General features: G+C 48.9%; 1 protein-coding gene across 2 annotated transcripts in view; it reads right to left on the bottom strand.

Annotated features, from left to right (window-relative positions):
• MAP3K20 (mitogen-activated protein kinase kinase kinase 20) overlaps positions 1–23,122 on the bottom strand; it is a 178,746-nt gene that overhangs the window by 16,690 nt on the left and 138,934 nt on the right. For both annotated transcript variants that reach the window (XM_062187850.1, XM_062187859.1), the window contains exons 12-16: positions 20,060–20,104; positions 18,378–18,408; positions 18,143–18,282; positions 13,902–13,964; positions 12,568–12,660 (exon numbers count right to left, since the gene is read on the bottom strand). In XM_062187850.1, the coding sequence (XP_062043834.1) occupies positions 12,568–12,660; positions 13,902–13,964; positions 18,143–18,282; positions 18,378–18,408; positions 20,060–20,104 (372 nt within the window). The remainder of the gene's footprint in view (positions 1–12,567; positions 12,661–13,901; positions 13,965–18,142; positions 18,283–18,377; positions 18,409–20,059; positions 20,105–23,122) is intronic.

Here is a 23,122-nt window from a genome sequence, read left to right as displayed (position 1 = left end):
CAGGCAATGGGACTGTGGGCTGTCATGTAAACACCACTCGCTTTTACCAGAGTGAGCTACTGAATTTTGATTGCTGGAAGAGAAATGTGGATACTGACTTTGGAATTGTACCTACTCAACAGTCGCTTTGGATGTGTTCAACGAGTCTCCACCCTGACAGACACAAAATCAGAAGCAGGAAGCTCTGCATTCTGCAAGCTCTTAGGCGGCTTCAGGGGACACCTTTCCCAATGCCACCCCTCCCCTGGGATCTGAAATGTCCCGGACATTCACTCCATGAGCTTAAGGCATTGATGATTTCCTAAGAACATGGAAACAATATGGGGAGAGGTTGTACCATGAAGCCGTTAGAGGGACAACGTTGAGGGGGCAAAGGGGGAGATCTCAAGGTTCCAGGCCAACCACCTGGGCTTGAATTCCAGCTTTGTCACTTTTTCTCCCTAACTGAAGCCAACCTATGTAACCTTTGCAAACTTCTGTGTTCTCCCCGCCTAAGAGGGAGGCCATGCTGGGTGAAGATGAGTGACAGCATGCAAATGCAACGTGGAGCATTGTGCCAGAACCAAATTAGGAGCTCAGAAGGGAGTAACCACAGCTGCCCCCTGTATCCACAGGTCCTTGTTTCCAGGACCTCCTGCAGATACCGAATTCTGCAGATGCACAAGTCCCTTGTGTAAAATGGGGTAGCCTTTTCATACAGCCTGTGTGCATCTTTCCATATACTTTAAATCATCTTTAGATTACGCATAATACTGGATATCACGGAAAGGCTATGTACCTCGCGGTGGCACTGCACTGCTTGGTCAGTAATGACAAGAACAAAGGTCTGGGCCTGCTCAGTACAGATGCATTTAGTTGAAGTAGTGGCTATGAAACCTGTGGATACAGAGAGCCAACTGTGTTAATAGCATGGTCACCAACACAGCCCCAGATGGTGCAGTAGACCAGTTAGCTGGTCCTGTAGCAGTGACAGAGTGCTGGGACTGAGAACAAGGGAGCTTTGACGAGCAGGAAGGTGCAAGGTGCAGTCTGGAGCCAGGCTCCCGCAAGAGCAGCCAGGCAGGGTTAGAGCATCTCACTCCGGCAGGACCCAGGGGACACTGAGTAACTCGGGCACCAAGGAATGATCAGTGCTGAAAGATGACGATGCAGCCAAGCGGGAACGTAATGACCACACAGCTAGGAGGAGAAACACAGGTGTATCTTCTTCATCTATGGATCACGTATCACCAAGTCTGCCCTCTGCTACCCCAGAGCCCGACATGGCCTTCCTAACGGGAACCGTCAGATGTCTGCGGTACCGTGGCTATTAAATGTGACTGACAGCCAGAGAGCCTCATCACGGGCCAGGGCCAAACTGGAGCACGACGGGATGAAGTCATGTGACTCTGGGCACAGATTTGGGTGCTATGAAGAACAGATGTCTCCCTAGTCTTTTCTGAAACCTAAACTTCCTTGTTGGAGGTTAACGAAAGTCAGTCTGTAACTATCATACTCTGAAGGCTCATCTTCCAAAGCCAACACGAGAGGCAAAAATGGCAAACCATCTACACTCCCCTCATGGACTCCTCTGTAAGGTTCCAAAGACGGGAAGGAAATAATCTCTCTATAAGCCAATACAGCCAATCTCCCCTCCCTTGTTGAACATGGTCATTGTTAAGGGTGGCTACGGTGTCTCAGGACTCTCCTCCCGCCTCCGTGAGCCCACTCACCGGCTCTGTGGCAAGTGTGACTCCACCTTGCCAACCAGTCCTGTGCCATTGCAGGGGCAAAAGCAGGAGGGCAAGTCTTAGCTCCCAGGGATTTTTATTTCATAAGGAGATTCCCGCCCAGGAGGAGTTTCCCACATCCCAATGTGATCTTGATGCATCTTTCCCAGGGAGTGCTACCTGACTAACAGGGAAAAGACAATGGCTCAGGAGCAGAGCTGGCCCTGGGAAGTGCTTTTGCTAGGACTTTGAGTAGCAGAAAGTAGTTACCTGGAACTTTCCTCTAGCTAGAAAATCCGCTTCTCAATGCAAGTCTACAAGAAGCAAATGGAACTTGTGCTTTTGAACTGCTGAATAATGTGGCATTTCTGGTGGGTGCTGAGGAACTGTCTGTCTGGGCAGCTGCTGAAATACCTAAAGAGCTTTAGGAGCAAGTATGTGGCTCCTGGGAGATGAGAAAGCATTCCATTAGCATTGCTTCAGGACTGCGGAGGATGTAAAAACATTTTCTGAATTAAGATTACCGGCCAAGTCAAACAGAAACTCTGACACTGCGAAGAAAAAAAAAGCCTAAACAACACTTGGGGAATGCTAAACGAATATCTCTTTGTGAAAAATCACTAATATGTGCTTTGCAAGCCATTTAAAATTCTTTGGGGTTCCAAGCTAGTACAAGTGATGTCAAACACAGGCATGCCTTCCATTCCCGTGAAAAAGGAAGGAAGGAAGGAGAGAGGGAGGGGAAGAGAGGGAGAGGAGAAGGGAGGAAGGGAAGGGAGGAAGGGAAAGAAGGAAGGGAAAGAAGGAAGGGAGGAAAAATAAAAGATACAGGTAAATATTCCAAACAGAAAAAAAGATCAAAGGTAACACAAAAAATTGAACTTGAAAGTTCTTGGCAATTCAGAGACCACAGCTCTCTCGAATTTCTCCTACCAAAATGTAATAGGAAATAACACTATAGAGAAATCTTTAAGAAATCTAAGGCCAAGGACATTCTAGAACAAAACAAACCCCCAAATTAGGCATTTAGGCTTTTCCAGATCACCTTTGCCCGAAGGTTACAATTACTAAACAAATGTAGTGCATTTCTTATTGAAATTCATCTATCATAAAATGTACAGAGTTTTGAGCACAGGGTTCAGTGAGTTCTGACGAATGAGTGCCCCTGTGTAACCACAAAAAGCAGCAGCAAGGTATTTCCTGTAACCCAGAGGGCGCCCTCTGCAGCAGGGGAACTCTGCTCTGTTTCTGTCCCTGCGGATCCAATCTCACTGTTCTAGAATGTGGCACAACTGGGATTCCACAGCAGTTTTCTGTGTCTGGCCTGATGTCTTTGAGGTTTACCTATGTTCTTTATTCTTTCCAACCTTTCTCTGTTGTGGATAGCACTGCTCCCATTTCACAGATGAGAAGACTGTGGCTCAGAAAATGGAGACTGTGGCCAGGTCGGTGAGCTTCACAGGACTGGACTTCCAGGCCTGGGCATGCCAATTCTGATCTTAAGAGACACCGGTGTCCAAAATCCCTGCCCTATGTCCTGTGCCTACTAGAGACAGAAAGAAAGCAGAATCTCCCACAAATGCACACACTTCCAGCAAAAAGGCCTAGGTGGAGGAAACATTTTAAAATATAAAATAGAGAAGTTGGAATAAACTTTTTAAGATTCAAGAAGGGGGGGGGGGGGAAGGGGGCTGGTGTCCTAGCAGGCAACTGACTAGAGCAACATGTAAGAAGCGATGTGAGATGAAATGAAGACATGATAAAAACATTGGTCATGCTGGTATTAAAAGTAGTAAGATGTTGACGGCTCGCGCCTCCCAAGGCCCCCTTCCACGCTCACCATTATCTAGCCCAGCTGCGGGAACCTGCTGTTTTCAAGGCAGGAGAGTGGAGCAGCCCGTGACAGCACCTGGGTTATTTATCATTAAGTATAACCCCGCTACACTATATTTTATTATGCTGCCTTTAAAAAGGGAGATAATACAAGTGTGGTTAATTTGCTTCTCTTCTTTATCTGTACAGTGTCATGACCCTCCATGGCTCTGTCCCACGAGATTGGTTTTTCAACCAAAAAGAAATCCACAAGAAACTGTCCCTAAAAATTCCATTAATAACCTCTTTCAGCGCGTATAGGTTGCAGGGTCTGGAACTAAGAATGTTTTAATCTCTTCAGCAAAACAATGTCTCATAATGATGTACAGGACTATTGCTGTACTGATGAAGAATCATACATAATTCAGCACCTTTCACTTGGCACCGCTGTGCTATCCTCATTAGCCGTGGCTCACAGAGTCTGTCAGATGGTGTCCATGCGAACGCAGGCATTATATTGTCTTTGAGATGTGCAGCTGCTTCCATGACACTGCCAGTATATAAAAACATGACGCCAGTTTGTTTTATTTAGTGCTAAACCTTCCAGTTTGTAAAAACAAGGCTGACACAGAGCCTGACATGAGGCAGTGAAAATAATTAGCTCTCATTTTCTCAGCCTCCTATTTCCTTCTGCCTGCTGTTTCTCTTTCCACTAAACCACCACATGTCAGTCGAAATGGGAGGCAATTAGTGGGCTCATTTCAGTCCCCACAACTGTGCTGAAAAGAAAGTATTTATGATGGCACAATGAACAGCTGAAAGATTAAATAACATTTGCCTTTTGAAAAGAAAATGACTTCTAGCTAAATGGGCAATTTTTGATTATTCTCAAACAAGCTTAGAGTAGTTGGTTTTTAAAATACAAGAAAGGAAAATGAGTCATTTTTAGGTGAAAGAATCAAATAAAACTTGACACAGTAATGCAAATAACTGATGTTTTATTGCAAAATATGTAAATGCGTTATACCCTTAACAATGGCTTGTGTCTAAGGTCAGGGCAGATGGGTCCAAGTAGACACCAGTGGAGATAAGGTTGCTGGATTGCCTTTTGGGGGGTTGCTAGTTGAGTTATGTCTGCAAAAGGGGCTGGGGGATGATGTTAAGAGAAAGTGAAACAAACCAAGTGTGACACACTTCCACAGGACACGTTGCACACTTGACTCTGCAATGGGTCGGTTGTTGGCTGGCATGTTAGGAGGAGGCTTTTTTTCTTTTTTTTTTGGTGTATGTGAAATCAAAAGGTACTAGATATTCATCCTAGAAAAAACAGGTGAGTCTTGTCCTTGATTTCTGAACAATGAAGAATTAATTCTATCTCAGACTGGACTTCTTAACTGACTTCCCTGAGTACTGATTACGGTATTTAAAAATACTTTAAGAATAAAAAAAAAATTAAGTATTGGGAAATTTGCCACAAATTAACTTTTACCCAGAACTCTCAAAATATAAAAATAGCTGTTTACTTGCTCTGTTCATCTCCTCCCACTCCCATGACTGGAGGGCTAACTCCAAGCAATACGGTGCTTGGAAAAAGCACTGAGCTAGTTAGTAGGCATTGTTTACAGTTGAGCTGTTCTCAGTCCAAACGCTACAGTCCAGGGTTGATATGGTTCTCTTACATTTTAGATTTTCCAAAAGAGCGCTTTGAATTTTGCTTCAAGTTATCCTTCCCTCTTATAGCTGACTGTTTTCAAGACCTAATTCTTGGTTCAGAAAACAGGAGTCTCTGAGTGTGGCGGTCTCCTCTCGTGGCGAGATCCCCAGAGGCTGGAAACTTGCTTCTGAAGAGAGATCTCTGTTAGTGTCAACCACTGTGCCCTCAACCATAACTGGGATAGTTCCACATTTTTTAAAGATAGCCACAAAGTGAAATTGTATTCATCTGGTTCCCTAAGTCTCCTCTTTTTCCTTTTACGATCTTGAATCCAGTTTTTTTGTTTTTTGTTTTTTTTTTTTAATTCATACAATCTGGTCATCATGAGACAAAATATGACTAAATGAGCCAAGGGTGACTCAAGATGACTTAAGCCAATAACGGATTCATTAGGAGTCTGGAGCTCTCCTTAAGCTAACTGCACTTATTACTACAATGGGTAACCAGCCATGTTGTGTTTGTAATTTATTCCGGCTTAGGTTTTATCATGTTTAGTATACTGCTATTCTGAAAGGAATTCACAAGCCTGATTAAGAAGTCTGAGAGTGACCAGGAGCCAGCTCTCACAAGCTGATTGCTCACGGCTCACCCCAACTTCAAGGTCGGTGACGTTGGACATGGTGGAATGTTTACAACAAAGGAATCTGCAAACGCTACAAATCAGGGCTGTCTTCCCTAGGTCTTAGACGCTTCCTGCTACACTAGCAGGTGGCCATCAGCAATACAGATGGAGTGCCCGGCTCAGTGCTGCTCTCGTGCTGGAGGTGGCTGTCCAGCCCATAGGACAGAGGGCATCTGCACACGGCAATCAGAAATCAGCAGCGAGGTGTGCAGTTCTACAATTCTGAATTGCCATCGCTTCTTTGCTGACGATTAATACTTGTTTATTTTATTTCCTAAAAGCCACTTCACTGAGGTATGATTGATATACATAAAGCTGTGCATATTTACTATATACAACTTCATGAGTTTGGAGAGAAGTGCACACCTGTGAGACCATCACCATGATCTATGCCATCAACCTATCTATCACCACTACAAGCTTCCCCTGCTCTGATTTTTACAGTTAGTATAACAGCATATAAGCTAAGAGCTACCCTCCCAGAAAATTTTAAAAAGAGGTTTATTTTGATCTGCTTGAAAGGTAGAGTGAAAAAGACAGAAAGGGAAAGACAGGGAGGGAAATCTTTCATCCACTGGTCATTCCCCAAATGCCTGCAACAGCCAGGGCTGGGCCAGGCCAAAGCCAGGAGCCAAGAACTCAATCCAGGCCTCTCATGTTGGTGGCAGGGACCCAAGTACTTGGGTCATCTGCTGCCTCCCAGGATGCATTAGCAGGAAACTGGATTGGAAATGGAGCAGCTGGGACTTGAACTGGCACTCTGATATGGGATGTGCTTTATCTCAAGTAGTGGTCAAACGGCTACACCACAGTGTCTGCCCCTCTTAGCAAAACTTTCAGTATACAACATAGTATTGTTATCTACAGGCATCATGCTCACTACACAGATCTCTAGGACTTATTCATCTTGTATAATTGACTCTCCACCCTTTGACGAAGACCCCCCTGCTACCTCCTCCTTGGAATTTGTATTTCTTATAGAACTCTACCACTGTAAGCTTATATACTTGGGTGCACAAATACACGTGTGTGTATGTACATTCCTCTCCCCACAACCCAATGGTTGATCATGAGAAATAAACTTCCCTACATCAAATGTTTAACAAATGTACAATATATCAAAGTAAAGCAAAGCTCTGCTTTCAGCCGTTGTAAAATTTATAAAAGGTGTTGGCTTTATACTTCCTTACAAAATCCTTTTCTTTGTGCCCTGTTATTTTATTCATGTTTATCTATCCATTTATAAAAATTACACAAAAGGGGGAAAAAAGCACTATTTGACAGTTTTTGATATTTATAGTACTCCAGGAAAGGGCCTGGAGATCCAATTACGTTTATTAAATGCAACATTTTATAAGCAATCTAATAAAGACCTGAACGCACAATGCAAGTGGGAGGCATTTATAAAAGCAGCATTTCTAACCTATAGAGGAAACCAATGAAGAGGCAGAGCCACTGACTGAAGTTCTTCTGGCGGGGGGTGGGGGGTAGAGGGGTGGGAGAAGCAGCCAGGTGCTGACAATGGGAGGCTGGAAGGAGCCCCCAGGGATAACTGTCCACCTTGAGGGCCTTGGCCAGTCCTCCTTAAGCCTCTTCAAAGTCTTTGTTGCATTCTCCTGTCTGATTCTTTTGCCCCTTCAAAACACCTCCCAACAGGAAATCGGAAGTGATGGTCAAGTGTGGAAGCCTGAACCCTACTGGAATGTTCACAGTAGCCAGAGAGTTGGGAGAGACAGGCTGGTTCCTCCCGGCTCCTCCCCTAACCTGGTCCCTTGTCTATGGTGGGAAATCAGCTTAGAGACGCAGGATCCCAGCTGCCATAGGCTGCCTCTGCCCACTGGGAAGACAAGGGACAAGTTACAACTGCTCAATGCTCACAAGGCTGAGGACACCCCAAGTGGTTCTTCACTTTGCTTTTGAATTTTCATGATACAAAGCCTCAAAAGGCTCTCGGTGAGAAAACTGCTGGGTGGTTGGATAGTTTATCCCTTGGCAATTTGAGAATCAATATTCCCGAGTGGTGCACTGATAAGAGATACAATAATAAACTCTATGCAGCTGAATATTTCAATAAAAAACAGTGGCTTCCATCCTGGGGAGTGCACCAAGCTGTTGGAGGTTCTGGAAACTGCTTTCCTTTGGTGCCAAGTCGAAGGCCTTCAATAACAAAACCCAGTGTACTTTCTGTGCAAAACAAAAATAATGGTGAAAAAGAACAGGGCCTTCTAGAAAATGCCTTCTTATTACCAATGCACACATGGTGCCGAGTGACATCCCTTTCCACAAGGAGGCGGCGGGACAGTGGTTCACTCCCGCGAGCTGCTCCTCTCCGGTGGGGGCTCTGGCTGGGAACTTCCCCTCCCTCCCTGCCTCTCAGTCTCCCCAGGGCAGGGCTATGCTGTCTGTCAGCTGAGTGTAACCATGGCACAAGAGAAATACTCACAAAGGACTAACACGGTGTCACCATAGGCCTTTCCTGCCTCGCACACGAGAAACTCTCCGAGACCTGATTTCTGCCAGTTTGGCTGCCGTGACTTCCAGGCTGCCTCCACAATGATTTTTCAATTAATAATTAACTGTACTCTTTAGAAACAGGTCAAGTACATGGGTAAAATCTCCTCTCACTTCGTAACTTGGATGGCTAAGGAAGCTGTCGGGCCAGTCCTGCCATTTGCCCAGTCAGGTTGTTCCTGGACAAGTCACAGGACACGCTGTCTGTGGGAGAATTCTTACAGCACCCACGGGGCTGGCTCCGAGGAGGGCTGTGGAAGTAAACACCAAGTTCACAGGCATGGAGCCATAAGCGACCCCGGGCACGCAAACATGGATGGATTCCCAAGATTCTGCAAATCAGCCTCATTGTGTGCTGTAATTCATCTGGTTGTAAAGTACAGCCGAGGGGAACATTTAATCTGAATTCTTACAACAAAAGGTTGACAGGTTTTATTTACCACGGAAGCCTTTCACATTACATTGGATATTTATATGTGAGGTCATATTTTCACTGTTCTGAGGAGGCCTAAAGTTACTGAAATGACAGAGCAATTTTAAGGGGTTGACAGCTGGTGGCCCTTCTCCAAGGCAAAGGGGGAATGTAGCCACCTTCTTTATGATAAAGTCACTGTGAGACATTATTTCAGTGGCTGCCACTTGTGAAAGAAAAGGTGAAATCAAGCAAATGTCTCTGAAATGTAAGCTCTTAAGCCGGCGCCTTGGTCACTAGGCTAATCCTCCGCCTTGTGGCACCGGCACACCGGGTTCTAGTCCCGGTCGGGGCACCGGATTCTGTCCCGGTTGCTCCTCTTCCAGTCCAGCTCTCTGCTGTGGCCCAGGAGTGCAGTGGAGGATGGCCCAAGTGCTTGGGCCCTGCACCTGCATGGGAGACCAGGAGGAAGCACCTGGCTCTTGGCTTCGGATCAGCGCGGTGCGCCGGCCACGGCGGCCATTGGAGGGTGAACCAATGGCAAAAAGGAAGACCTTTCTCTCTGTCTCTCTCTCTCACTGTCCACTCTGCCTATCAAAAAAAAAAAAAAAAAAAAAAAGAAATGCAAGCTCTTAAATTGAATTTCCGATGCCCATCTCTTCTAAGCCTTATGCTAGTCATGGAGCTGGGGGTGACAGAAGGCTTTACTTTGTGAGGTTGGGTTTATGAGAACTCAGTCAATAGCGATTTTGAGGAAGAGTGAGTGAGTGTGAGTGTGTGTTCCACATTTAAGGGTCAAGGTAACAGGTGAGGAACTGGACTATTAATTCCTAGCATATTTGTGAGAAAATATTTCATGAAGCTAGGGCACAGACAGGCATAAATGCATAGTTCAAACTAGACAATAGTTTATTCGAGGATTATTTTAAGTAAGTTTATAGTTGGCTTGACTATCTTGGGCCAGGTATGAGAGCTCGCGTGTGTTTAAGACAAAGACAGTAACAGTCATAATTTCTGGCCTCAGCTCTGTCCTTGCCTTACCTCACACTGGCCGCACACTTTCTCCTGCCCCCAGTCTGCAATGTCAACACTACGTATCACACACAATGTCAAGGGGATAAATGAGATGACATTTATAAAATACTGGAGTTCTTTAGGAACAAATATTCTCTAAGCATAAGCTCTGTATTTAGGAAATTGCTTTGCAACTGCCCATGGACTTCTTCTGGCTCCAATTCAATGCTCATCCCTTCCAACTTTTCCCGGTGAGCCTCGCCTATTCCAGTCACTGCACACTGTTGGCCACTGCAGCCACACAGCGCAGCACCATCCATCCAGCTGCCCACAGTAGGAGCCTCTGCACCATGCTGGCTCCTCCCTCTCACTCACTCCATGTCCAGCTAGACACACAGATGGTGTCACAGGTTCTGCCTCAGTGTGTCCTGAGAACTCTGGCACTAGCACAGGACCACCTCAGATCCTTGTCACTTTGCACCTTTTTGTCTGCACTGTCTACTCTTAGGTCTTTTTCACTTTTACCCGAGAAATTCGCAATTCTTCCTTCTCCATCTCTCAGAAAAGTCCTTTCAAAGACATAAATTGGATCCTATCTACTCTCTGCTGAAAACCCTTCACACTCCATAGCTTAGCATACAGCACAGTTTTACTGGTCACCAGCCGCTGTGTAACTCTGGTAACACCACTCCCTCTGCTCCAAGCCAAGTCTCCCCAGAAGGAGGGTGCTCGAGTTGAGTTGGGAGTTTCCAAGGAAATTCACTCAAGGAGCCCTTGCTGCATCTCTGGGCATTGAGCAGCCAAGCTTTTGCACACACTGCTCCTTTGGCGCTCCACGTCTTCTCCCTTGCCAACCATTCAAGTTCAGGTTTAAGCATGACTTCTACCATGAACACTTCATGACCACCCCCATGCCCTTCGCATCTGCTGTAGCTCATCCAGCGCACTTCCGTAGGGTGATACCCATGGCCTTATAAAACTCGTCATCCCTCACTCATCTGGTCTGTTTCTCCGAGCATGCTGTGGAGTCCATGCAAGCCAGTACTATGCTTTTTGACTTTGTGTTCTGATCGTTTAGCATCAAGTGAGGCATACGTTAGGTCCTCAGTAAATGTCTACTGAATGAGTGGGTGGAAATGATTTCTCTGGATGGGTGACCAAGCAGCTGAACAACAAGTTGTGATGACTTTAGGCCTTGTGAATAACCTATGACCCGAGTACTCTACACAACAAGGTCGAAACTAGACCATAGACCATTGCATCTAGAGCCAAGTATCATCCATACCTCCTGATTTAAACACACACACACACACACTCCAGTTTTTCCACATTAACAAGTCATTTGTTAACTGGAATCATTTTCTTGGCTGAGACTTCTCTTGATAAATCTCTTTCAAGGGGATTCTCTCCCTCTAACCACAGACAAGTCATGCAAAAGCTGAAACAGAGAGAACTCAAATTAAATGCCACGGAATTGAGGGTATTAAAGAAGGCAGATTGAGATGTACAATTTGTTTATCATGGGATGGACTTGGGGGTGCCCACAACTGCAGAATCGGAGGCTTAGAGGGGCCTGAGCCACTGCTAGAAAGAAACTTCCTCTTAGCTGCTCTGAGAGTGAGGATGGACAGACAGGGATCCACGCACAGACGGAGAGGAAAAGCACTCAAACCTGAAACCGGGATTCACAGCAGCTTTCATTCAACCAAGTTTTGTGGCCCAAACCAGGGAGGTAACGGTGTCCAGTGAGCTGAAGCATCACCACACCTGTAGCATCACCACACCTGTAGTGGCGTGGGCAAGACACTCCCTGCCCGAGCGTCTAGAAACAGCGCCTTCTGTAGCCCCGGGGCAGCTCCGGCCCTCACAGCAATTTCTAATCATTCCCAACCAATGGCTCCCCGGAATGCCCTGGAGAAGGCATGGTTTATTAACAAAGGCCAGGTGCCCAGCTGAGCCCATCCCAGCCTCCCCGGAGCAGCCAGACCCAGGTCGTGAGGAACCGTGTTTATAAAACCCTGTTGCTTTTTCCAAGGAGAGGTATAAACAGTGCAGTAGCCAAGAGCTTGGGTTCTGCAGACAGCAAACCTGCGCCCAAGCCCTTACTCTGCTACTTGCTACCGATGGAACCCGTGGACAAGTTATTTCACCTGCAGGAGCCTCGGTTTCCTCATTTGCCAAACGGGGGGAGCGCAGCATTTGCACCTCAGTACTGGCACACAGCACGCGGGCCATCTGTTCTCCTTATCATTAGCCATCTATGGCATTCTAAATGCCACCCACCTGCGCTGACTCCAACACGTTTGCTCCCTAGGCCAATTAAATGTGACTTGAAGAGCTAAAGGCTGATGGAATGCGCGCGGGTCACACGCGGCTGGTAACTGGGGCTGCCATCTTGCCTGCAGTTCCATTCTCGGTGCTCTTTTTATGAGACATTCCCTTAAAGACACAGCAGTCAGGACCCCGTGACTGCGAGCAGTGCAAATGGTCACGGGGTGCCCACCGCCTGCCCGGGTGCCTGTGCCCCACCGAGTTACCTCGAGGGCTTGGGCGGCCCCACACAGGGTTCTTCCGCTGCGCCAGAAAACTCCCAGGCTGGGCTGCAGAGGCAGCTGGCTGCCCAACTGCTAAATGCCATTTTATGAAGTCTATAAATTTATTCAGAATCGTATCCACAGCTGGTGTCAGGGGTGTGTGTGTAAGAAATCAGAGTTACACGGAGATAAAGTGAATTAGACACAAATTTACCCAAGAGATTTAAAGTGCCATTTACCTGTGGGCCAGTTCCTGGTTTCAAGTGAAAACCAAAAACAAGTTCCAGGTTCACGATTTTTTCCTCATTCTCTTCAGGCCCACCTCCCGAGTCCTAAAATGCAAACGAAGCACCATTGATTCTAGCTGGTGTCACTGTGACTTCTTGTGCAAAGGCGAGGAATTCTCAGCACCGGTTTGTTCCATGTGAATCAGCTGCTTAAACTTCTGGTTGGTTTGGATCAAGCTACAGGTTACAAGTACTGATAGCAAGAGAAATGCCACAGGAGGCCTTTGAGAATGTTGCCAAGTGACCTCTCGCGTGCACTCGAACGTGAACATCACTCTCTTCTGTTTCACAGTCCTCTTGAGTTCTGCAGTTTTCCCCCGGGAAAGCACTCCTCCCCTGGGGATGCACTGAGCGACTTCAACAGCGGTTTCATGCCACAGATACTTACCAGCTGTTCCCAAAGAGGGATTCTGAGCCCTGGCAGCAAATGTGGACAGAGGACCGAGCAGGGGGCAAAAATGTACCTTCGGGGGTTTCACTATGCCACACCACTGCGGCTAGCGACCGAGTAGGCCCTGTGCATTAAGTGCAAGTTTCTGCTTTTTCAGCAAGGCATGCCCTATTCCTTTAGACGCTATTCAAAATAGTATGTTAAATACAGCAGTCCCTCTTATGCAGGACTTTGTTCTCCATGGTTCCAGTTGCCACAGCCAACTGCTGCCTGAAAACATGAAGTGGAAAAATCCCAGAAACAAACAGCTCCTAAGTCTCACCTAACTTTGATCACACTCCATTGTTTCAGCTGTTCTGTTTTATCCCTGTTGTTAACGTCTTCCTATGTCTAATGTATCAATCAAGCTTTATCATAGGTAGGTATGTGCATTTGGGCTGGGATCCACTGAGGGTCTTGGAGTTGTAGCTCCCATGGATCAGTGGGACAACTGTATACATATATGGTTGCTCCAATAACAAATCCCTCACACTCCAATGCATTTGATTATCCAGAGTGTTGCTATGTGAATTCCTTCAGGGACTTACAGAGAAAGGCTCCTGGGGCCAGGCGAGAGGCCACAGGTCCTCACTGACAAAGCTGGCACTTAGCCCTCCTGCCACTAAGGTGAGACACGGTGTTCTTATCATGAATGCGCTGTTAACATTTCAACTTGTGGGGAAGTGGGGTGTTCAATGTAAACACATCATAAGCTTCAAAGAGCCTTTGTTGGACAGATACAATTAAATTTCACTTCAAATGACAGTTTCCGACATTGGCAAATTTAGGTGTGGATGCAACAGGTGCATATGTCAATAAAAGTGCATTCTCTCAGTAAGACAAAAACTGTACTTACCTTAATTAGCGGTGGGAAGTGAAACAAGTTTAGGTAATCATGGGTCAATTTCTCAATGGCTGACTGTAAAAACAGAATCACAGGACCTTATTAATGACTCAATATCAGGAGAGGATTAAAATTACCAGGCACACATAAAAGCATTCTTTCTTTACATGGTTCATAAAATCCCGGGGGGGGGGGGGGGTGTGTGTTACTATCCATCACCTGTGGAGCATAAACTCAATTTCCAATGTAGAGTGGTGGTTTGCAATTAAAGGAATGGGATATTGTTTTTTTTGTTTGTTTGTTTTTTGTTTTTTGACAGGCAGAGTGGATAGTGTGTGAGAGAGAGACAGAGAGAAAGGTCTTCCTTTTTGCCGTTGGTTCACCCTCCAATGGCTGTTGCGCCCGGCGCATCTCGCTGATCCGAAGCCAGGAGCCAGGTGCTTCTCCTGGTCTCCCATGCGGGTGCAGGGCCCAAGCACTTGGGCCATCTCCACTGCCTTCCTGGGCCATAGCAGAGAGCTGGCCTGGAAGAGGGGCACCGGGACAGAATCCGGCGCCCCGACCGGCACTAGAACCCGGTGTGCTGGTGCCACAAGGCGGAGGATTAGCCTGTCAAGCCACGGCGCTGGCCAGGAATGGGATATTGTAAAGACGCTAAACCTCAGCCTGAGCAATACACAAAACCCTTCTTCAAATAGCAGTGGCCACAAGTCAGTGTGCTGCTGTACCGACTGCAGCTGTCTCTCCCAGTAACGGTGGGAAAACAACGAAGCACACGGGACAGGAAGACTGAACTCTCCCTAAAGGGTTTAGTGCTTTGTGCAGGTTTTTCTATGAACCCAACAAAACCCACATTGTGAAAGAGGGCAATTTAAACTGAGACTTTTTGGGATACTCAGACATAATTCAGCTTTTTCTGTGAACGGATCATGTGTAGAGGGTATAAAAGTGGCAACCTGAGAAGGATGCTTTTTTTTTTTTTTTTTTTTTAAAGCAAAACGAAAGCTCTGCTCCAATTCCAGCTTCCTGCTAACTGCGCCCCGGGAGGCAGCAGGCCATGATTTAGGTATTGGGTCTCCTCGCCCTCACCCTCTCTCGCGAAAGCTTGCCCGGACCACTCATGGAGGGGCTGGGTTGAATGACGTGCACCTGGGAGCTGCACTCGCTCTGGCAGCCCCTCTAACAACAGCTCCAGCCCAGGCTGGGGGAGGGTGGGTGCGGGGTGGTCGCCACGCTGACCTACACCCTAACAACCGGCTTTCCAGCATCTGTGCACCCACTACCCGCCACCCCCACCCCCACCCCGTGCGGGCAGATGCTACCCTTCCCCAACATTTCTCCACTTCCAATCCAACTCCCTGCCAATGTGCCAGGAAAACCAAGGGAAGATGACCCAAATCCTTGGGCCCCCGCCACCCACGTGGGCGACCTGGAAGAAGCTCTGGCTTCCAACCGGTCCAGCTCCGGCCACTGCGGCCATTTAGGGAGTGCACCAGGGATGAAGAGTCGCTTGCTTACGCTCTCACTCGCTCGCAGTCTCCTACTTCCGGGACAGACACCCCCCCTACTTCCTCTTCTCTCCCCTGCGGGGCCTCTTGGCCCTTGCTAGCCTCCCGCGTGCTCTCTCCCAGCACTGCGGTGCAGCCACGGCCCTGACCGTCTGGGAGGTGCCTTCCTTCCAGCATCTCTCTTCAGTGGGAGAAAGTCATACACCACCCTTGGAACCATTTCCAGGGGGCCAAGCACGCTCCCCGTGCTGTGCGGCCGCCCTCCACCAGTTCCAAAATACTTTCAGGGAGCTCCGTGACAGCTAGGCCTCCTCCCCCACCAGTCCAGCCTCACGACCTGCAGCTCTGGCTGGGCCTGGCGGGGCTCTCTTGGACCCGGGTGTGAGTGGCAGGTGGCGGGCAGCCTGCGGCACTCTCTTACCTGTGCGCTTTTGCTTCGGGAGCCAGGCCTCACTCTCTCCGCTGTCACCCCCTAACTGGGTTTGCGGAAATCTAGCCTCTCCTGACAATTCCATTGGAGACTTCTAGAAGGGAGGTGTGAGGCAATTCTGAGCACTGCCCCCAGCTGCTCCCCCGCCAGGCGGAAGTCCTAAGCCTGCACGCTCTGGCCCACCTGCCTGCTACCGCAGGTGAGTTCACCTCCCAGCCGGTTCCTATTCTTCCCTACATTCTCTCCTGTTTCTCTCTTAGCTCCTGATTCTCTCGGTCCTTTCCAATTCCTACCTACATTCCCAATTCTGCCCTTCCTCTGTAACCCCAAGGCTGCGCACTCCGCGAAGTTCTCCCTTTCCAGCTCCCTCTGGGCCCCTCTCAAGCCAAGGGAGTGAGTCAGCTGCCTGCAGGAAGCTGCATGCCCGCGTGCTGTTTCCTGGGAAGTAAATTCCTCCCCGGAGTCCTTCTTGAATCTTCACAGGCCCACTCTTGCAATTAGTAGGCGCTCATTGAATCTGCTGAGTAGTAACCAATACAGCTGCACATGGCTTGCCCTAATGACACGGCCAGTATTTAGGGGGACCCCTCCCCCAGCCGGACCATCCTGGGCCAAGTCAGGGGATACTCAGTGGTTTTGGGTGAGTCGTTACAGCTCACCACCCCCTTTCACCCTAACTGGTTCTTTTTCAAAGACAGCACAGGAGAAGGGGGGCCCATCTTATTTGGTCTCTGCCAGATCGTTCAAGATTTACAAACTTTCTCTTTTGGGATTCTGACATGGCTTTCCAGGGCGGATTTGCACACGTGCAGGTGGAGCTCAAGTTCTTTGCCAGCCTTTGAGATACGGATCTTAGACAAGTTACCCTGCCCCGTGCACAGGATGGAAGAGATGGCAAGGCCCAGCTTTCCGTCTGGGGGATGGTGTCTGGGGTTAGTGCCTGGCCGTTATGCAGAGGGTGCTAAGGGCTGTAAGGACGGATCCATGCACAGATCTCAGTTCTGCCGAACGCAGTGAAAACCTTCTCTTTGGCCCTTATTGGGGATTTCTCTAGGAAGGCCAGTGTGAGCAGCTCTGAGGAGAGGGGAGAGGCCTTTGGGGAGATGTGGATTTGGGCAGGAAGTGCTTTCTCTACTTTTCCTCTTCTATTCTGTTTCTCTGTTTAATTTTAAAATTTATTTTCATGTTATTTGAAGAACAGAGGGGCACAGAGACACAGAGAAGAGCCATCTTCCATCCACTGGTTTACTCCCCAGCTGCCAGCAAGAGCCAGGGCTAGGACAGGCCCACACTGGGAGCCAGGAACTCAATCGAGGTCTCCAACATGAGTGACAGGGACGCAAGTACTTGAGCGCCACTGCTGCCTCCCAGGCTGCGCATTAGCAGGAAGCTGGATTGGAAGCAGAGCTGGGACTCCAAGCCAGGCACCTGGATATAGGACCTGGGCATCCAAGCGGCCCCCTAATTGCTGTGCCAAACCCTAGCCCCCTCTCCTAACTTGTGCACACCCCCTCTATCCACCCAATCTCTCTCTTGAAAGAGACAGTAATAACAATGTCCACACAGATGCAAGCAATTCTTACTAGGTTTAGTAACGAAATGCGAAACCCCAAAACAAACAAAAACAGATCTGGTTGCCTAACTGCCAAAAGTAGCAATGACCACATCCCTGCCCCAACCAGAAGCTATGGTCAGCCTGAAGCTTCAGGGGACTGGCTGGGCTCTCCTGGGCAGGAGGGTGATGACAGCGCACAGAGGGAGGCACCTGTCCCCAGGCACAGCCATGATGACTGCAGATTCCACACACCTTCCCATCACTGGCTTCCATTTCACCTGGGTCATGGGTCATGTGCAAGTTCCAGGACCTGAGGGGTCTCTAAGGGGTGCCGGGACCTGCAGTGTTACGGGGAGTGGCCGCCTGCTATTCCAGGCTGTTCTCCAAGCACCGCGCCCCCTTTCTTTCAGGCCTGCACACTAGGCCTCCTTCCACACTCAGGCCTCTCCCCGGGGACCCCCTCCCTTTGCCTGGCTAATACCCACCCCTTCCTCATCCCAACCCCACCTCCTTCGTGGCCTCTCGCCCAGTGACACCTGTCTTCTCCACCAAACCTGTGCCTCCCTGAGTGCACAGGGGTGACGACTGGGTATATCCAGGTGGGTTCTGCTGTGCCAGGGAGTGACCTTGGCGCTGGATTTAGGAGGGGGGAGTCAGGATCCCATGGGGACAGCAAGAAGCACAGCCCGGAACCATTGATGGGACCACATGGCAGGTGCTCCACCAAGATGGGCCAATGGCGCCTCCCGCTCCGAGGTACCTTTAGATGGATGATATGCCCCTTGGAGACAATGCCCATGTCTTTCAAGTCTTCTTCCTCCAGAAGGAGCAGCCGCTTCCCCGTGATGTTGTTCTCCTTGAACAAGCTGGCGTACACACTCATCTCTACACAGGAGTCGCCTGGAGGGAGCAGGCGGGAGGCAAGAGAGTCAGCCACCGCCACAGCCAGGGCAAAGCTGCCGCCGTGCGTTAAGAAGGGGAGTCATGCCACTTGCCTTTTGTGACGAGCTGCTGAACCCAAAAATACTGTGGAAGAGAGGACAGATTTGCTCTTAAAGATTCACGCACAGTCAGTGGCCAGTCATAACAGTACAACACACACTCTGCAATGGGTCACGACAGCTTTAATTCCCGGCTCAGCCCACGAAGCTAACACGGAGCAGTTTTTCTCTGTAGCTTTAGCGCCTCTCGCTTTCCAACTGGAGCCCTCCCTCCCTAGGGGCCGGTGGACGGATGAAGGCCCGGGGCTTTCCTCCTGCTTTTGAGGGGATGCATTTTAAAACCCTTTCCTGAGGGTTCTTAGGATGGGGTGTTTCCACTGATGTGCCAGTGGTCCCCTTCGAGAGGAGACACACAGCAGAGCAGAGACATGGACAGAATGAGCCCTGCAGGGGACTGGGTGTGGCAGGAGGCTGGGCTCAGGGATCCCTGCCCCTAGGATCTCACCTGAGCACCAGTGGTCTCTCCTACTGCCAGGGTGAAGGCACACAGACAAGAAGCCTGACTCAGTCCCTCTGATTCTCGGGGTGTAGGGGAGGGGGAGGTCCTCACCGCTGGAATTGTATTTAAATGGCCTGGAAGCCACCCAACCTCAGAACCAAGCCTAAAAATAACTGTTAGAACCCAGTGCTTTTGTAAAAATGTCTTCTCGGGTGAGATGGGCCAACTTGGCCGCTGGGGATAAAGAGATGACATCCAGGCCCATGGTAGAGGAGGGCCCAGATCCTCTTTCCGCGTTAAGCAGGGCTGGCAGGGGAGCTCGGCTGCGGGGCTCAGTGAACGGGAAGGCACAGAGGCAACTGGCGCCATGTTTCCTCCTTTGCAGAAGCCAAAGACGTCCGCTGACGCTGAGGGTGTTTCATTTCACAAGAACTCAGAGGGCAGAGAGGGACATGCCCCGGCCTACAAGTCAGGATGGGCTGTGCAGACAGGCCTTTGGGAGTTTCTGGAAGGGAGTCAGTACCTGTGGTACCTGGCCTGTTCCCTGGGGTGGGGCCCATATCCGCTAAGACTGGCGCCACATCGTTTGCCTTTTCTTCGCTTAGTGACAACCCTTGCATTGTAAAATGGACTTGGACAGGACTAAGTCCCTGAGGTCTCTGATCAGGAATTCTCAGACCTGGCTGGTCACTAAGGAACAGGTACGGCAAAGCGGGGAAGCGGGAGCATCCCTTGGGTTTGCTGCCCAGTAGGCAGAGGGCGGGACTTCCTTTGGACTAAATAGGCTGCAGAGACTGGCAGAGGGAGGGTGGCAGGTCCAGGCAGAAGGAAGCCTAGTTCAGGGACGCCTGGCCCAACTCTGCCAAGATCCCCACGGTTCTCCACCATGGTTCAAGTCTACGCTTGGCACGTTAAGACCATTAAGTTCAGTATTTTTTCAAGTACGTTTATTGGGTATCCTGGGTCACTGCTTTACTTTTGCCAGTGGTGTTTATTGTCCTCTGGAATACTTTCAGAGCGAATGGGCGAGACCCTCTTATAAGCCTGGAAGAGCCACTTGCTTTCCTCTTGAGGCTTTGTTTTCAATCATTATTGCATTCAAAACTTTAAAAATCGGAATCTGTCAACTGCAGTTAGACTTTCCTAAGGAGCAAACCCCTCTAGCTGCATTTTAAAGCACGTAGACTAATAGAAGAAACACCTGCCCCGCTCACACGAGGCATCAATACAAGCTTACCACGTCGTCTTCGGTCCATGCGCCAATCTCAAAGGAAGGCAGCAGCTGCGTGGGAAATACGAATGAAATGAAAAAAAAAAAAAGGTAACATTATCATTTTTGGGGGTTTACCCTCTTGTGTCACTCTTAGCTCCCAGGTGCTGCTCTGGCCTTATTCCTCCTGGAGGGCAGGTGGACAGGAAAACAGTTTTCCTGAACTTAAGAGGAAATGCTGAGTGCTTACAGGATCTTCTGACCCTAGCAGCTGGGAACGCCACCCATCTCTCTGAAACAGTCCATGGTACTTGGTGAGCTGTTTCAGGAGGGACTTCGTGGACACTGGCATATTGCTTGGTTTTACATCCCACAGTAGGGCCTTGGTGGTCAGGAAATTGTTGACGTCCACCAGAGAGCGGAGCTTTCCTGGGAATTCTCAGAGTGAGGGTCGTCTGGTTACTACTGCCACTCGGGAACCAGATGCCCCATCACGACCGTTCTCACGGGTGAGTTTGAGTCTTTAACTGTCTCACTTGCATTATCTTTCCAAGGCCCATGGAGGAAGGATGCGTGCAACGGGCACTGTTCCAGCGCGGGCACTGAAACAGACGAAGTCCCTCGTGTCAGGTGCACAGCGTGGATGAAGCCTTCCGCAGGGCACGTCAGCCCACACCATTCTCGGAGACAAAGAGCCCCTCGGCCGTCATCTAAATAATAAATGCTTACTTAAGTTGAAAAAGTTGGTGTGGCCTCCGGGTTGAATTAGAATTTGATTTGATGGAGTCATTAGCCTTTAACTAGCTGAACTTGTCAAAATGTTTGGATGGCTCATGAGAGAGCACGGCAAAGTACCATTCAGCCTCTTACAAATCCTATTTCCTTATGAGTGAGATGGAAAAAGAATCTGTATTTGGCTGCTTTTATGATTTGTGTTAAGAACCAGAGGATGGTGGGTGAATCTCTCTAATCTGTATTCATTTTCTAAGTACTCCAAACTCTGCTAGGAAAGCCACAGTGCATGTCTTCATGGAGCTTTTTAACTTAACTAGAGGGTGGAGCGGGTACGGATCATACACGGGGGAGCCCAAGGCCACCCTCTTAGTTGACTCAGTACCTTGCAGACAAAAGCTGGTCAGTTTTTGTTGACCAACTTTGCAAAATGGATAAAACTGAAGGGCGCTCTCACTGAAATCCTCAGCTCCCTGGCAGAGTCAGTGCCTGTGAGTAGACTCAAGACTGGGGTCTTCACCGAGGGTTCCCCAGCAGAAGACAAAGGAATGAGAGGCACAGGGGCTTGAGCAGGGCACCGCGGGGCAAGGAGAAGACAGAGGATTCCAGATGAAGAGACGCAACCAGGCAAAACACTGGCAGTGGTAGGAGCTGGGGCAGGGCAGGGTAGGGGTGGCATATGCCCCTAACTGGGCCACACAGGCAGTGAGTTCATTCTGGAGAAAAGGGGAGAGGAGGTGGACTCTGTGGGGTCAAGCAGAACGTTTTGTAAAAGACCCCCCTGGCTGGGGGCTGATGTGGTGGTGCAGTGGGTAAAGTCACTTCCCATTTCCAAAGTGCCGGTTTGCGTTGGCTGCTCTGCTTCGGATGCAGCTCCCAGCTAATTTACCTGGGAAGATGGCGGGGGAAGATGGCTCAAGTGCCTGGACCCCTGCTACCCATGGGGGACACCTGCATGGAGCTCCTGGCTTCTGGCCTTGGCCTGGCCCAGCCCTGGCTGTTGAGGACATTTGAGGAGTGAACCAGTGGATAGAGGATCTCTCTATCTCTACCTCTCTCTGTTGCTCTGCTGTCTACATAAATTTTTTAAAAAAGCCCACTGGTTACAATAAACAGGACCATACAGTCTAAGCAGCAGAGAAGTTCCAAGGACATGCAGTGTTCATGGAATTGTCATAATGCCAATATGCTGCCCCCTGCACGTGGATTCCCCAAATGGCACAGCCCCCTGGCTCCCCCGAGGCGTGTAGGTGTTGCCAAGGGCACTCACCTGCTTCATTTATGTGGAAAGAAGAGAGACTTGAGGAATAGCATCTAAAGCTGAACTGGATCAAATGAAGTGCACGACAAGTTTTATTTCTTCCCTGGGCAGCTGGATGCAGCTGCAGGATCATGTCACTCCCTTCTTCCGAACAGCAGAAGCGAGTGTGTAAGAAGGGACTTGTTGATTAGTTCAAGAAACAAGAGGCTGAGTTACACAAACATTTCCCAGCATCAAGGCCGCCTTTTACAGGAAGCAAGGGGGATGTGCGGCATTTTGACTTTTATATAATTCCCAAATGTTGTGCTAAACCAAACCGGGAACTAAGTATTTCTGATGAGAACAGAGGTTGCAAATGAAGCAGCATCTCTGGTTTGAATGTGCACAGGAGAGGAGTTCTCCCGTGCTGAGGATGGCTCGTCAGCAGGAGGCCGCCGGCCTGGAGTCGGCCTGGCACTCACTCCAGCAGGGTCCTTTGCACAAGGCTTGCAGAGATCAGTGAGAGGAAGGCTGGAGCTTGGCGCGGCTTCCAGGCGGTTTGCATTTGGCAAGCCAGGGACGGGAGTTAATGGTCTCCAGCCACACGGAGGCTAGCAGTTGCCTTTGTTTTCTGCACCTTGTTAACATATCAGTGCTAGGCCCTAGGATCAGTTCTAAGCCTTTCTTTCTTTCTTTGCGGATTAAAAAAAATCCCTCATGACTGCCCCACCACTTTACAAATTCATTATTTACACTCCAACTGACTTCAGGGGGGAAAAGTGAACACTTGTGCGTGTGCCCGGATGACGCCGATTCCGACCTAAATGATGTCTTATGTACACAGCAACACATAACAAAGGGATTTACTGTCAAAACGTTTATTGCAAAATGGAGTCTTAGAACAAAGGAGAGCAAAGCGAAGTTCACATCAAAACGAAATGTATGACACCGACTTGGATCTCTGAATACATTGTGGCCTTGGTGCTGGAATTAGCAGCTTCCAGCCATGAAGTCAGTAACTCAACGGTCTTAGCGTCTAAGAGTAAAGCTTAAATCTTCCATACAAACACGATACAGGATATGTGGCCTAGGACTTGCTCAGAATAACATTGCAATCG

Source organism: Lepus europaeus, chromosome 1 (assembly GCF_033115175.1).
Source record: "Lepus europaeus isolate LE1 chromosome 1, mLepTim1.pri, whole genome shotgun sequence".
Classification (NCBI taxonomy): domain Eukaryota; kingdom Metazoa; phylum Chordata; class Mammalia; order Lagomorpha; family Leporidae; genus Lepus; species Lepus europaeus.
This window is presented reverse-complemented; position numbering and strand designations above follow the sequence as displayed.